This window comes from Callorhinus ursinus, unplaced genomic scaffold (assembly GCF_003265705.2).
Source record: "Callorhinus ursinus isolate GAN/ISIS: 27379988/994484 unplaced genomic scaffold, GSC_fseal_2.0 scaffold1, whole genome shotgun sequence".
Lineage (NCBI taxonomy): Eukaryota > Metazoa > Chordata > Mammalia > Carnivora > Otariidae > Callorhinus > Callorhinus ursinus.
This window is the reverse complement of record NW_027397063.1, coordinates 57,874,690-57,887,755: the sequence shown is the minus strand read 5'-3', so window position 1 is coordinate 57,887,755 and position 13,066 is coordinate 57,874,690. Positions and strand designations below refer to the sequence as shown.

The window sequence follows — 13,066 nt, the reverse complement described above, 5'->3', positions numbered from 1 at the left end:
TAGCCCTACTCTAAGATGAACTGTATCTTGGGTTATATCCCACTGACCAAAAAGTAGGTCTCCCAGTCCCTACTGACCCAGACCTCCCTTATCAAGCATGCAGCTCCTACCAACCTCATTCAACCAGTTGCACTTAATAAAGGTGTCCAAACATCCAGAGGAGTTTCATTTGGATACTCCACTATTCTTTCAGATACAATATGTCTGAAATGATTCAAAACTTTTCTATATATCTGTGTTCTTTAATGGCATCACCATCCACACAGACTCAATAATCAGAAACCTATATTCTTCACTCAATTCCCACAACTAATTTACCATCAATCTTGTCAATTCCACATTCTAAGTATCTGCCAAAGTATTTTCTCTTCTCCACTCTCAACACCAATGACTGGGAAATACTGGGCCCTCAGTATTTCCATCTTGACCACAGTAACGGTTTCCTAACTCATCTTTCCAATTTCATCTCAATTCTTGCTTACCCATTCTTCTCATTGCTGTCAAATTTATTTTCCTAATATGCAAGTCTGATCATGCCTCACACAGCTTAAAACCCTTCACAGCTTCCTCATTGTCTACTGTATGGAGTCTTAGTTCTCCAGCTGGTGATGCAAGGCCCTTTATTTACCCTGGCTCTCTAACATATTTTCCTACCACTCCCCACTTGCCCTAGCAAAATTGAAGTGCTTATAGTTCAGCTGTGCTATTCCCTGGTGCTATGATTTTTGAACACAGTCTCTCTGTTTGGATTGCTTTGGCAAAGTCTTGTTCGCTTTCAGATTCAGCTCACATGTCACTTCTTTCAGGAACTATGGATAAAGAGCTCAACAATATTTATTGAGCACTACCTATATGCCAGGTACTATGCTAGACGCCAGACATACAAAATGAATAAGATGTGTTCCAAATGTTGTGGCATCAGTTACTTTCATTTTTTGCCTCCCTTTAGGTTTAACTGCCTGGAGCAGCATTTTTACTTACATGCTTATTTTCTTTCTTTCATTCTCTTTTAAAAAAAATATTTTATTTATTTATTTGACAGAGAGAGAGAGAGAGTATAAGCAGGGGGAGTGGTAGGCAGAGGGAGAGGGAGAAGCAGACTCCCGGCTCAGCAGGGAGCCCGATGTGGGGCTCGATCCCAGGACCCTGGGATCATGGCCTGAGCTGAAGGCAGAGGCTTAACTGACTGAGCCACCCAGGTGCCCCTCTCTCTTTCACTCTTGATAAATACACAGTTAGATGTACAAATATCACACTATTCTTAAGAAGAGATGCACATGCATATATAGACACAGTATTCAGTAATATTTATGACAGTTTTAACTAGAAAGTGTGGTTATAAATGATGAAACCATAATCTCTGTACTTTGTGGTTAGACTCTGGACCAGTGAACACAAAGAAATAGAGTATGGCTAGGGTAGTAATAAAGGGTATGTCCTCTGAAGGCAGATTGCCTTAATTTGCATCTCAGCTTAGCTACTTACAAGCTGGGTGACCCTGGGTAAGTAACTGGACCTTTGTGCCTCAAGTTCCTCAGCTGTAAAATGGGGACAATAATAATCCCTGCCTCAGTGTTGTTGGGAGAATTATTGAAGTTAATACAAAAGTGCTGAGAATAGTGCCTAGCACAATATAAGTGTTTAATAAATGGTATCTATTGTTACTTTGTATATGGAGACAGTTTCGTTTCAGTCCCTATCAGCAGGTCAAGTGATTTTTACATCTATATTGAGCAATAAAAGAACTGTTTGTTATTCTGAGCCAAATGTATATTCTTATCAAATCTTTACTGAACCAAGGGCATATGTTGGCAGAATAACTGGTCCAGGAAAGCTCACAGTAGTGGAAGAGTTTTACTTCATGGAGAGCTAAATGATCTATGTGAAGACAAACTACAGTAGAGTCAACTAGTTGTAAATTCAGACTGAGGCATACCTAGGTGAGACTGTATCATGTAAAGCTAACAGCAGAAGGCCTGGAGTCAGACTGCTTCACTGAGATTCATAACTCCACCACTTACTAGCTTTGTTACCTTGGGCGAGTTACTGCTTTGTACCTCAGCGGCCACATTATTATCAATGGAATTGATAATAACAGAAAAACAGTCCCTATTATATATATTGTAGAAGTGTAATGAGATAATGCATATAAGGCACTTAGAACATTGCTTGGTACAGAATATAAGTGGTGAACGAAAAAGATGCATGTAGTAGGCAGAAAAATATATAATCTATGTGTTCACTCCAAGAAATCTATGTGTTCACTCCATCTACCAAGAGGTAGATGTTCAACTTAATGAGTAATCCCAAGAAAAAATAAGGCCATTTTAATTCTACTGCACTTTTTAATTCTACTTTGTAAAAGTCATATTTTGTTCCTATAGAAGCCTTCAATGTATGCCTCCAATTATGTTGGGTTTAGACCTCCAGGACTTCCCCAAATATGTTCCATGAAACATCTGCCCTAAGATATGTGTAAGAAAAAGGGCTTTGGGGTTGAATAATGTTGAAAAATGCTATATGACTTATTTCCTTAGAAATTTCAAATGTAAGGGTGCCTGGGTAGCTAGCTCAGGTGGTTAAGAGTCTGCCTTCACCTCAGGTCATGATCTCCAGGTCCTGGGATCAAGTCCTGCATGGGGCTCCTTGCTCAGCGGGGAGCCTGCTTCTCCCTCTGCCCCTCCCCACTGCTTGTGCTCCTTCTGCCTGCCGCTCTGCTGGCTTGTGTTTTCTCTCTCTCTCTATCAAATAAATAAATAAAATCTTAAAAAAAGAAGACATTCCAAATGTATAGTAGCACTCTAAGGGCTTGAGAAATGCTGCGAAAATGTTTCATTTAGTTTAATCCAGCATTTCTTGAATTTGATCCCAGAGCCTTTTTTCTATATGCTGTTTATTAACATACCATGGAATAAACATGGAGAAATGCTGGCTTCTGATGAGTATTAAAATGACCTTTATATCAAAACAAGGGCTGAGGGCCATGGGAGGTAGGGTTGGGAAAGAGAGGGCTCATACTTTTTTAGACTGGGATTGAGAATTTGTCTAGAGTAATTTACAAATCCAGGGGCCACACAAATCCCTCAGGGTCACAAACACTCAAATACATACAGTGTTCCTGGGAGCAAAGTGTACAGTCTCTGGAGGGGGTTAGGGGAGCATCCCACACATCATATCCTGCTTCAGCTGCTGTGCTGAGATCCCACTGTGGAAGGTCTAAAGGCCCCTGAACATAACTCTACCATCTGCCTTTGGCCATGTACTGGCCTGATTTTACTTCCTACTTTCTTGAAGAGAAGAGGCTACAGGAAAAACATTTAAAGTGGAGAGGCCCAATTGGGGAACTAGAGGCCAGACTCAGGGGGAAGAGGGGAAATTGGGAGAAGGGACTGGGTTGACCTCCAATCAGTTTCAGGACAAGGATGTTCCTCTGCGAGGAAGTGAGATGGGGGACACCAGTAGCTCTAACAAAGAGAACCCTTTACAGCAGAGCAGGTCAGGAGATATACGTAAGAGAAATAATATTGCCTTCCAAGGGCAGTGATGAGAATGGGAGCTTCCTGAGGGGCAGAAACCATGTTTAATGCATTTTTGTAATTCTTTTCTCAAGGAAAAAGATGGTGGCTAGGAGAGAGAGCACAATGAATAATCCCTAGTAAGGGAGAGGTGTATAAAATATCTTGCTATTTACACTGACCAGGGTTTAGGTGCCTTTCCGAGTTCATGTGGTTGGTTGGTTGGTTCCTGAAGGCAGGTGTGTTTTACCCCTCCCCGTGGGTTGCTACCAAGGAAGGAGAGACTGGATTATATCCTAGTTGTCCTGGTGCAGAGACCTAGAACCTTTGCCATTGGGAGGGCTGACTCCGTGAGGGGCTGCTGAGCTGCACTTCACGCGGGATGGAAACTAAGAACAAGGAATACATCAACACTAACAATGCCTAACTATAAGTGGTGGGAGCAGGATTTTTTCTTATCTCCAGTAATTTATATTTTTCTAACTTCTCTATAATAAGCATCTATGACTTTAATATTTGTGGAAAATTAAATGTTTCTCTAGTTTATACTGTACATCTTTAGTTTCTAGAAAACCTGAGCAGACGTTATGTGCAAACTTCATGTTGGTGTGTTTTTAGTGGGGGGAAAAAGTTTTCCAAGCATATATGAGGGGATGGAAAGATAACGTAGGAAATACACCCCAGAAAGTTATATCCACGTAATTCTACAAAGAGGGGAAGAAATTTGCTAGGGATAAGTTTCCCCAAGAACTTCTGGGGGAAAAAAAAATGGTAACGTTCTCTAGAGGCGGGAGGGGTGTGGCAAGAGACGCAGTTCCAGCGAGACGAATTACCTGGCAGCCCGGGGAGGAGGCGCTGGCCGCTAGGCAAGGTGGCCAAGGTCCTCCGGGATGGGGGGCGGAGCAGGAAAGGGCGGGGCGCGGGGCGGGAGGCGGAGCCGCCGGCGCTCTCAGGTGGGGATGAGCCGGGGCCGTACCTGCTCGGCGACCGCGGCCGGCCCTCCGCTCGCCTGGCGCCGAGAGAGGGGAAGGCGGAGGGATTCTTCGGAGAAGTGGCGTGTCCTGGGGCGGCCGCTGCTGAAGAGAGACGCAGTGCCCCCCGAGCCCCTGAGCTGGCAGGGGCCAGAGAGCGGCCGGCATGGGCCTTGAGCTGCCTGCGCCTTGGCTGCTGCTCTTCACCGGGCTCCCAGCAGGTGAGCCTTGGGAAAAAGTTGGGTCTCCCCCTGGGCCCAGGGAGACAGGAAGCCATTGTTACCTGGCCTTGCAGAACTGGTCACAGGCAGGCCAGTGGAGGCCTGGGCCGCGCTCTGGTAGCTCTTGGCACAGGCTCGAGTTTCTGCCTGTGGGAGGGAACCTGTTGTTGTCCTCTTTTCTTAGCCCCGGCCCTTCCCAAACAGGTGCAACTAAGGAAGAAACCCAGAGCCTCTGGGCCTCCCTCCTGCAGTCTTTAGGCACTTCTTGGTCTCGAAAGCTGCACTGATAAACGTGGAAGCACAACTCTTTTGATCCCTCATTACCTTGCCCTTTCATCTGATGCTTGCTTTTAGGTTTTCAATATGGTGACGGAAATGCATTTATGTCGCTCCTGGGAGGTTATAACGCGTCCTCAGTATCATGGGATGTTCGAACCTATTTTACAGGACTGAACCATGTGTCTCTTTGCTCATCATGTTCAGTGTCGTCTTTTTCTACTTTCTTTGTATCCACCCACTTTCCTAACTTTATCCCTTGCTCAGTTCTCTCCCCATCAGGTGCCCAACCACCCCCGCCCCTGTCCCCTCCCCTCTCTTAACCCTCCCACCCTGTCTGCTTTGGAAAGCATGGTTTTTGTGTCTCAGTGTATCTCTTGTAAATGTGACAGGAGTGTGTATCTGCAGGAGTAAAATCAGGTAGGAAAGGACAGCTGAGTGACTGACTGTGCAGGGCTTGCAGCCCCTTTCAGTTACGATGTAGTGCCACCTTGCAAACAGAACGGTGTGAGTTCCCTTGGAAATTCTGTCCTGTTGTCTTTTTTTTTTAAGGTTTTTTTTGTTGTTGTTAAGATTTCATTTATTTATTTGACAGAGAGAGACACAGCGAGAGAGGGAACACAAGCAGGGGGAGTGGGAGAGGGAGAAGCAGGCTTCCCGCCGAGCAGGGAGCCCGATGCGGGGCTCAATCCCAGGACCCTGGGATCATGACCTGAGCCAAAGGCAGACGCTTTAACGACTGGGCCACCCAGGCGCCCCATGTCCTGTTGTCTTTCATTTCACCATTCCCCACCCCTTCTTTTAGGAATAACTGCTCTCTTACCTCGAAGTTGTCAGAGGGACGTCTGCTCAGTTTGCTCACAGACCAATGTGAGTCTTGTATTTTTCTGAGGGAAAAGATGTAATATGAAGTTGTGGGCAGAATTTCATTTTTACCAACTTGATAGAACATGAAAACCCCACGGATGTAACTAAATCTCATTCAGACAAGATTCTACAGTAGCTTAAGCTTAATGCTGAGAATAAAAAAGGCGGAGAATTGCAAAAGGGTGAGAAAACTGGAAAATCAGTATTCCTAAGATCCTCTGGCTCATGCCATTTTCTGGGGGCTCTGTGTCCCATCAGTTATCTGAAACTGACAAGGGTAGGTATTGGACACATGATACACAAGGAAATGGACTAAACCTCACCTATTGAAGTGCCCGAAATTCCACCAGAGCAGTTACCTGCTTAGACTGTGACGGCAAAATCCTAAACATCCCAGCTTCTCACAGTCCTCTCTCCTTTGCCTTATTTGTTTAGCTCAAATTCCACAGCAGCTAGGGATTTCTGAAGCTGCTTGAGCTGCCTTTTCAAGAAAATGGTGGTCTACTCCCACCTCTGCCTCCTAGCACCTCATCCCCAGATTAGGACTTTGTAGCCAGCCACCATCCAGGTCAATAGAATAAGAAAGGAAGCCTTACAGACAAAAATCTTATTAGGATATAAACCCTAATCCTTAAATCATCAGCATAATGTTTTAAAATCTATTTGACTTTTATGAGGAATATTGAACACCGAACATTTTTCAAATACAGTGATTATGACCAAAGGGTATAATAATAAGCAGACTGCTAAATGGACAGGGACTTTTTTTTTCTTTAAGATTTTATTTATTTATTTGTCAGAGAGAGAGAGCAAGAGAGCACAAGCAGGGGGAGCGGCAGGCAGAGGGAGAAGCAGCTTCCTCGATGAGTAGGGATCCCGAAGCAGGACTAGATCCCGGGACCCTGGGATCATGACCTGAGCCAAAGGCAGATGCTTAACCGACTGAGCCACCCAGGTGTCCCTGGATGGGGACTTTAGAAAATGGAGTTCCAACTGTTCAGGAACCAGCCATGCATTATTAGTACCAGGATGCTGAAGTGGTAAAATTATACAGACTGTCGTGTTTCCTGCCATTCTTTAACTGGAAACCTACCTGCATGACCTATTTTAGAACCAGAGAATGCTGAATTCAAAAAAAGTCCTAAGTGAACATCTAATGTCACTTTTATTTCATAGGTGCAAAATTGACATTTCAACTCTTCAGACTCTAACACTTTAGAGGAAATAACTACTTTAGCAGATATATTCCCCGAATGTGTGTAGGAAATGTAAAAAAAAAAAAAAAAAAAAAAAAAAGCTGCATTTAGCTATTTAATATGCCTTTGGATTTTGCATCCAGAATGGTTGTGTGACTCTGGTCAAGTTACTGAACTGCTGAAAGCCTGCAGTAAACAGGGATGATGATAGTACTTATCTCAAGGATTTTATGAGGATTAAGCAAAATGAAGATTTTTAAGGCACTTAAGATAGTGGCTGAAACACAGTGAGGGCTTAATGAATGTTAGCCATGGTGATAATGATACTCATGATTTAGACCCAAGGAGGATTTTTAGAGCTAACTTTAAAGAATCAATTTAAGTGTCTCCTCCTCCTCCTTCCCCTATAGCTAAGAAATTGCAATTAATAGTCAAATTAGATGGACTCTCAGGTTGAAATTCAGATTCTGCCTCTTACTAGCTGTGACTTTAGAGGAATTGCTTCAATTCTCTTCGTCTAGAAAACAGGTAAAATTCCTGATGAGCCCCTCACACCTCCCACCCTCCCACCCCCAATAAGTCCAACTCATGTTGGGTGAGTTGAGATCAAGCACAGTGTCTACAAAATGGTCATTACTCAGGAAATATTGGGTCCCTCGCCACCGCCCCCATCTCTTTATTTTTAGACCAAACTTCCTAAAATTCTCTAAGATCAAACTGAAAATCAAGTTTCTTCTCTTACTTCCAGTATCTGCCAAAGCAGTGCTTTTCAAACATTTTTTTACAGTTCTCACTATAAAAAGAAATACAGTTTATGTTGTGACATGTACACATAGATAAGATTTATAAAACAGAAACAAAAATATGTGTACACACACGCCCATTACGATGCTGTATAAAAGAATAACAAATTGACATCATATATTATTTTAATAACATTTAAATTAGTAGAAAATAGTCCCCAAATTAACATGAAATAGAAAAATCCAGTAAGTTGATTTTCTCAAGATCTGCTGCAAATTGCATTATGAACTTTGGAAAACCCGAGAGTATGTTCGTTTTCGTCCATCACCCCATTCTCTTCTGTTTGTAAAGAAGAGTTAACCCTAGCTTCTGGTGAGCATCCAAGTTTCTGCAGTTGTGGAGTGTGGGTCATTAGTGAAATTAGGTCAGATTTGGGTACTGGCTAGCTGGTCAGTGTGACCAAAGGCCCTGAGGAAGCCTCTCAGGTCAGGGAGTCCTGGGAAGTTACCGCAGTCCCTGTGCTCTGAGCTGTGGGCAGATCACTTGTCAGAGTTTTGGTTTGTTTGTTTTTGTACTTCAGAGTATTTTTCTTTAAAAAGAAACTTTTAGCACACAAGTGATACTTACTCCTTAAAACAAAACTTTAAGATAATCTAAAGTAAGTACTTGCAGCCTTTTGCATTATTGGCGAATAGTTCTGGTTACCTCCATCCAGCCTCAAAGTTTATTCCTGGAATGAAACTTTAGTTTTCCACTCAAATTCCAAAAAGGTGTGTCTCATTGGGGCTTCTGTGAATTTTTTTAAGTTTATAGAGTGGTGTTAACTTACAGATTCACGCAGCTCTCAACTTGTATTATCATTCTAACTTACAGATTCACGCAGCTCTCAACTTGTATTATCATTCTTCGGGGAATCAGCCGGCTGACTCCTAAGGGACATGATTCTTAGAGAGCATATAGGCCAGTAATTTTCCCTTGGTGGTGAGGGTAAAGTGTGGGATCACATTGAAAACTGAATGACATCTCAATCCCCAATATAGTGGATAGGAAAATGGAGCTTCTCAGGTTGAGTGGGGTGTGGGTGGTGGATGGGAGCTGCCCACTCAGGTCCTTCCTTACCTCCATGGGGCTCCTGACGTACCTCACCAGAATCCCAGGGCTCTGCTAAACTCAAGTACAAATCACACCCAGTCCTTGTCTGTCTTCCCCTCTGGGCCAGTTTTGCAGATAAGGAAATCTATGTCCAGGGAGGTCACGAGCCTTAGGGTGACACAATGGAGTTAGTCTGAGAGCTGAGACCAGAACCCTGGCATCCTTGCTTTTAGTCCATGGCTCTTTCCCCTGTTTCATACCGTGGAGCAAGTTTGTTTTGTCTAATTGAATCCTGGTATGCAGAAATTGAAATAGATTGCCTCTTGGATGTCTAACTAAATGCTTTTTATTAAACATCTTGCCCCAACAACGATGCCATGGAATGAGATGCTGGGTAATTAATGTACCGTCTGCCTGGGTTTCTTTCAGCCCAGTACTGTATTACATCATGTAATACAGAGATAGCGAAAGAGATAGCAAGAGAGAGCAGGAGCAGAGAGGAGAGAGAGAGAAGCAGGCTCCCCGTTGAGCAGGGAGCCTGATGCGGTGCTGGATCCCAGGACCCTGGGATCATGACCGGAGCTGAAGGCAGACACTCAACCAACTGAGCCACCCAAGCACCCCTCATCTTTATTTCTGTAGTTTTCAATCTTTAAATCTTAGGGTAAGTTGGGGTCAGAGGAAAGCAGTTTTGACACTTTCTTCATTTCCCAAACCCTGTTAATCACCATGTTCTGTTTCTTAATCCCAGGATCTGTGCCCTCTTTTCTATTCCAGGTGATAAACCTCACACTGCCTATTTTAAGCATCTTAACCATCTCCTTGCCTTGAGGTCTGCTACTGTCTCTATCTCGTCCATGATAGGTTACCTACCTGCGTTCCCCTTTCCCACCTTCACTCTAATCCGCCAAGCACCCCTACAGGATCTCCATAGCTTGTAAGAGTGGGTTAAAGGCCTTTGTTTGGATTTCAAGGCTCACTCATTCTGGCCTCACTACTTCGGGTAGCCTTCTCCCCAGTGGTATGGGCGCGCTCTGGTACTTCCTCTCCCTTGCAGCACACTTTGTTTTTTCGTCTGACCATGCCCACAGATGGTTAACTTTATTTATTTTCTGTACTTTTAGAGTGCTTAAAATTTATTCCAGGCCGTTTAGCCTGTCTTGTGTGAATTTGTTTGCTCTTCTGGTGAGCAAATGTTTAATGCATACCACATACAAGGCATGCTGGCTAACACTAGCTGTGAGGCCTTAAACCAGTTACTTAACCCCCCTGAGGATTTTTCTCATCTATGAAATGGAGACAAAATAAGGCTTATCTCATGGGTGTTCTACAAAGATTAAATGAGATACTATATAAGAAAGCACCCAATATCATGGCTAACAACATAGCAAGTGCTCAGTCTATATGAGTTTCCTCCCCAGGGTAGCCACACGCTTAGCACAGTATAGAGTAGCACATGTGTCCTTTGTTCAACATGGAACACATAGACGTAATTCCTCCCCCACCCCAGCCCACTTCTCTTTGCCCCCTTTCCTCCTCTCCTGATTCTCTCCATCCCTTACTTTGGGTTCACACTCAACGGCCACTCCCTCTTCCACTTGATTCCTTTCATATTTGCACTGTTATCTAAGGAAATGCAACAAGTACAGATGGCAAATATACTTGGGGAGATAGCTTGCTCAGACATAAACTCTGATAGGATTAGACCTGTGTACTTTTTGTTAACCTGCTTAGTGGAGCATAGGTGCCTGGATATGTGAAAAACATTCAAGAATCGAGACCTTCTATCACGAGTTAACACCAGGCCCTGCCCCTTGCCTAGAAAGACCATGCTATCCCTGCTGCCCGCCACTCCCTTCCAGGCAGGAGCCTTCATGTGTAGAGGAGGGGAAATGCCATTCAGTCCCCCGAAAACAGTTCTTAGTAAAAAAAAAAAAAAAGATTTGTAGCTATATCCCTGTGTTATATGGATAAAATATTCTAGAAACTGTAAAACATCTTGCCCAATCTGACGTAACACAGGGAAGACAGACTGAATAAAGAAATATACAAAGATATGCATGCGTTTGGAACACAAAGCACTTAATGGTAAAGATAATCTTCTTCCGTTGGTATGTTTTCCTTCGACTTTAATATGGGATGTAGTCCCCACGCTGCACAACGGCATCGTCTTGGAAAGTACTTCATGGTAGGAAACAGAATCCCCTTCTCCCTCCCTTCTTCCCACGAGCTCCGATATCTCACCTGAAGTTACGTTTCCACCCTTAAATGACAGGTTTCCCTCCCTCTTTCAGAGGAGACAAACTGAATGGGTTTGCCAGGGTACAAAGTGACGCAGCTTTAAAAGCTTTTAATGCCAGTTTACATTTGTATCGTTTAATTTTTTTTTAACATATAATGTATGATTTGTTTCAGAGGTACAGGTCTGTGATTCATCCGTCTTACACAATCCACAGCGCTCACCCTAGCACATACCCTCCCCAATGTCCATCACCCAGCCACCCCATCCCTCCCACCCCCCACCACTCCAGCAACCCTCAGTTTGTTTCCTGAGATTGAGAGTCTCTTGTGGTTCCTTTCTCTCTCTGGTTTCGTCTTGTTTCATTTTTTCCTCCCTTCTCCTCTGATCCTCTGCCTTCTTTCTCAAAATTCCTCATATCAGTGAGGTCATATGATAATTGTCTTTCTCCGACTGACTTACTTCGCTCAGCATAATACCCTCTAGTTCCATCCATGGTGTTGCAAATGGCAAGATTTCAGGTTTTTTTGATGGCTGCATAATAATATTTGTATCATTTTAATTCTTTCAAAATACTTTTACTTGCTGTTCTCAATTGGCCTCAGTCTCTAAGGTGGGCAAGATAAGTACGTATGATACAAATAATAGCTAATGTTTATTGGGTGGCTATTATGTTCCAGGCTCTTTGCTAAATGCTGGACCTTTATTATCTCATTTAATCCTTACTACAACACTGTCAGGGAAGTATTTTTTTTTTTAAGATTTATTTATTTTTTTCTTTTATCCCCCCCCATTTATTTATTTATTTTTAAATTCTTCGTTTTAAATTCAATATAGTTAACATATACTGTATTATTAGTTTCAGGGATAGAATTCAGTGATTCATCAGTTGCATATAACACCCAGTGTTCATTACACCAAGTGCCCTCCTTAATGCCCATCACCCAGTTACCCCTTCCCATCATCCACCTCCCCTCCAGCAACCCTGTTTGTTTCCTAGAATTAAGGGTCTCTTATGGTTTGCCTCCCTCTCTACTTTCATCTTATTTTATTTTTCCTTCCCTTTCCCTATGTTCATCTGTTTTGTTTCTTAAGTTCCACATATGAATGAAATCATATGATATTTGTCTTTCTCTGACTGACTTATTTTGCTTTGCATAATGTACTCTAGCTCCATTTACATCGTTGCAAATGGCAAGATTTCATTCTTTTGGATGGTGGAGTAATATTCCACTATACACATACACACACTTGGATGGTGGAGTAATATTCCACTACACACACACACACACACACACACACACACACACACACACACGCCCCCTACATCTTCCTTATCCATTCATCTGTCAGTGGACATCTGGACTCTTTCCATAGTTTGGCTCTTGTGGATATACACACTGAAAGATTTATTTACTTTAGAGAGAGAGCGAGCACGTGCACACATGCGTGTGGTGGGGGAAGGGGCAGAGGGAGAGGGAGACAAGCAGATTTCCCGCTGAACAGGGAGCCCGATGAGGGCTGGATCCCAGAACCCTGAGATCATGACCTGAGCCAAAATCAAGAGTCGGACACTTCACTGAGCCACCCAGACACACCTATCAGGGAAATATTATTACCACTCCAGTTTTGTATATAAAGAGGCAACTGTAGTTTGGAAATAACTTGTCAGGTCTTTTAACTGGTGGGGGAGTGGAGACAGAATCTGAATTTAGGAAGTCAGTCTCCAGAATTAAAGTTTTGAAAAGAAAATGATAGAGATATTTAGGAAATAAGATGGCAGTTAGCTGAAGGGAAGGAGATGCCACAGGATGAAGGAAATGTAAGAATAGAAAGAGGGGCACCTGGGTCGCTCAGTCGGTTAAGTATCAGACTCTTGATGTCAGTTCAGGTCATGATCTCAGGGTTGTGAGATTGAGCCCCGAGCTTTAAGATTGTCTTTCTC

General features: G+C 43.2%; 1 protein-coding gene across 5 annotated transcripts in view; it reads left to right on the top strand.

Annotated features, from left to right (window-relative positions):
* The first annotated feature begins 4,441 nt into the window (after positions 1-4,441).
* Positions 4,442-13,066, top strand: part of ILDR1 (immunoglobulin like domain containing receptor 1) — a 31,729-nt gene continuing 23,104 nt past the window's right edge. For all 5 annotated transcript variants that reach the window (XM_073894268.1, XM_073894265.1, XM_073894267.1 and 2 more), the window contains exon 1: positions 4,442-4,707. In XM_073894268.1, coding sequence (XP_073750369.1) covers positions 4,653-4,707 — 55 coding nt within the window. In that variant the 5' untranslated portion in view covers positions 4,442-4,652. The remainder of the gene's footprint in view (positions 4,708-13,066) is intronic.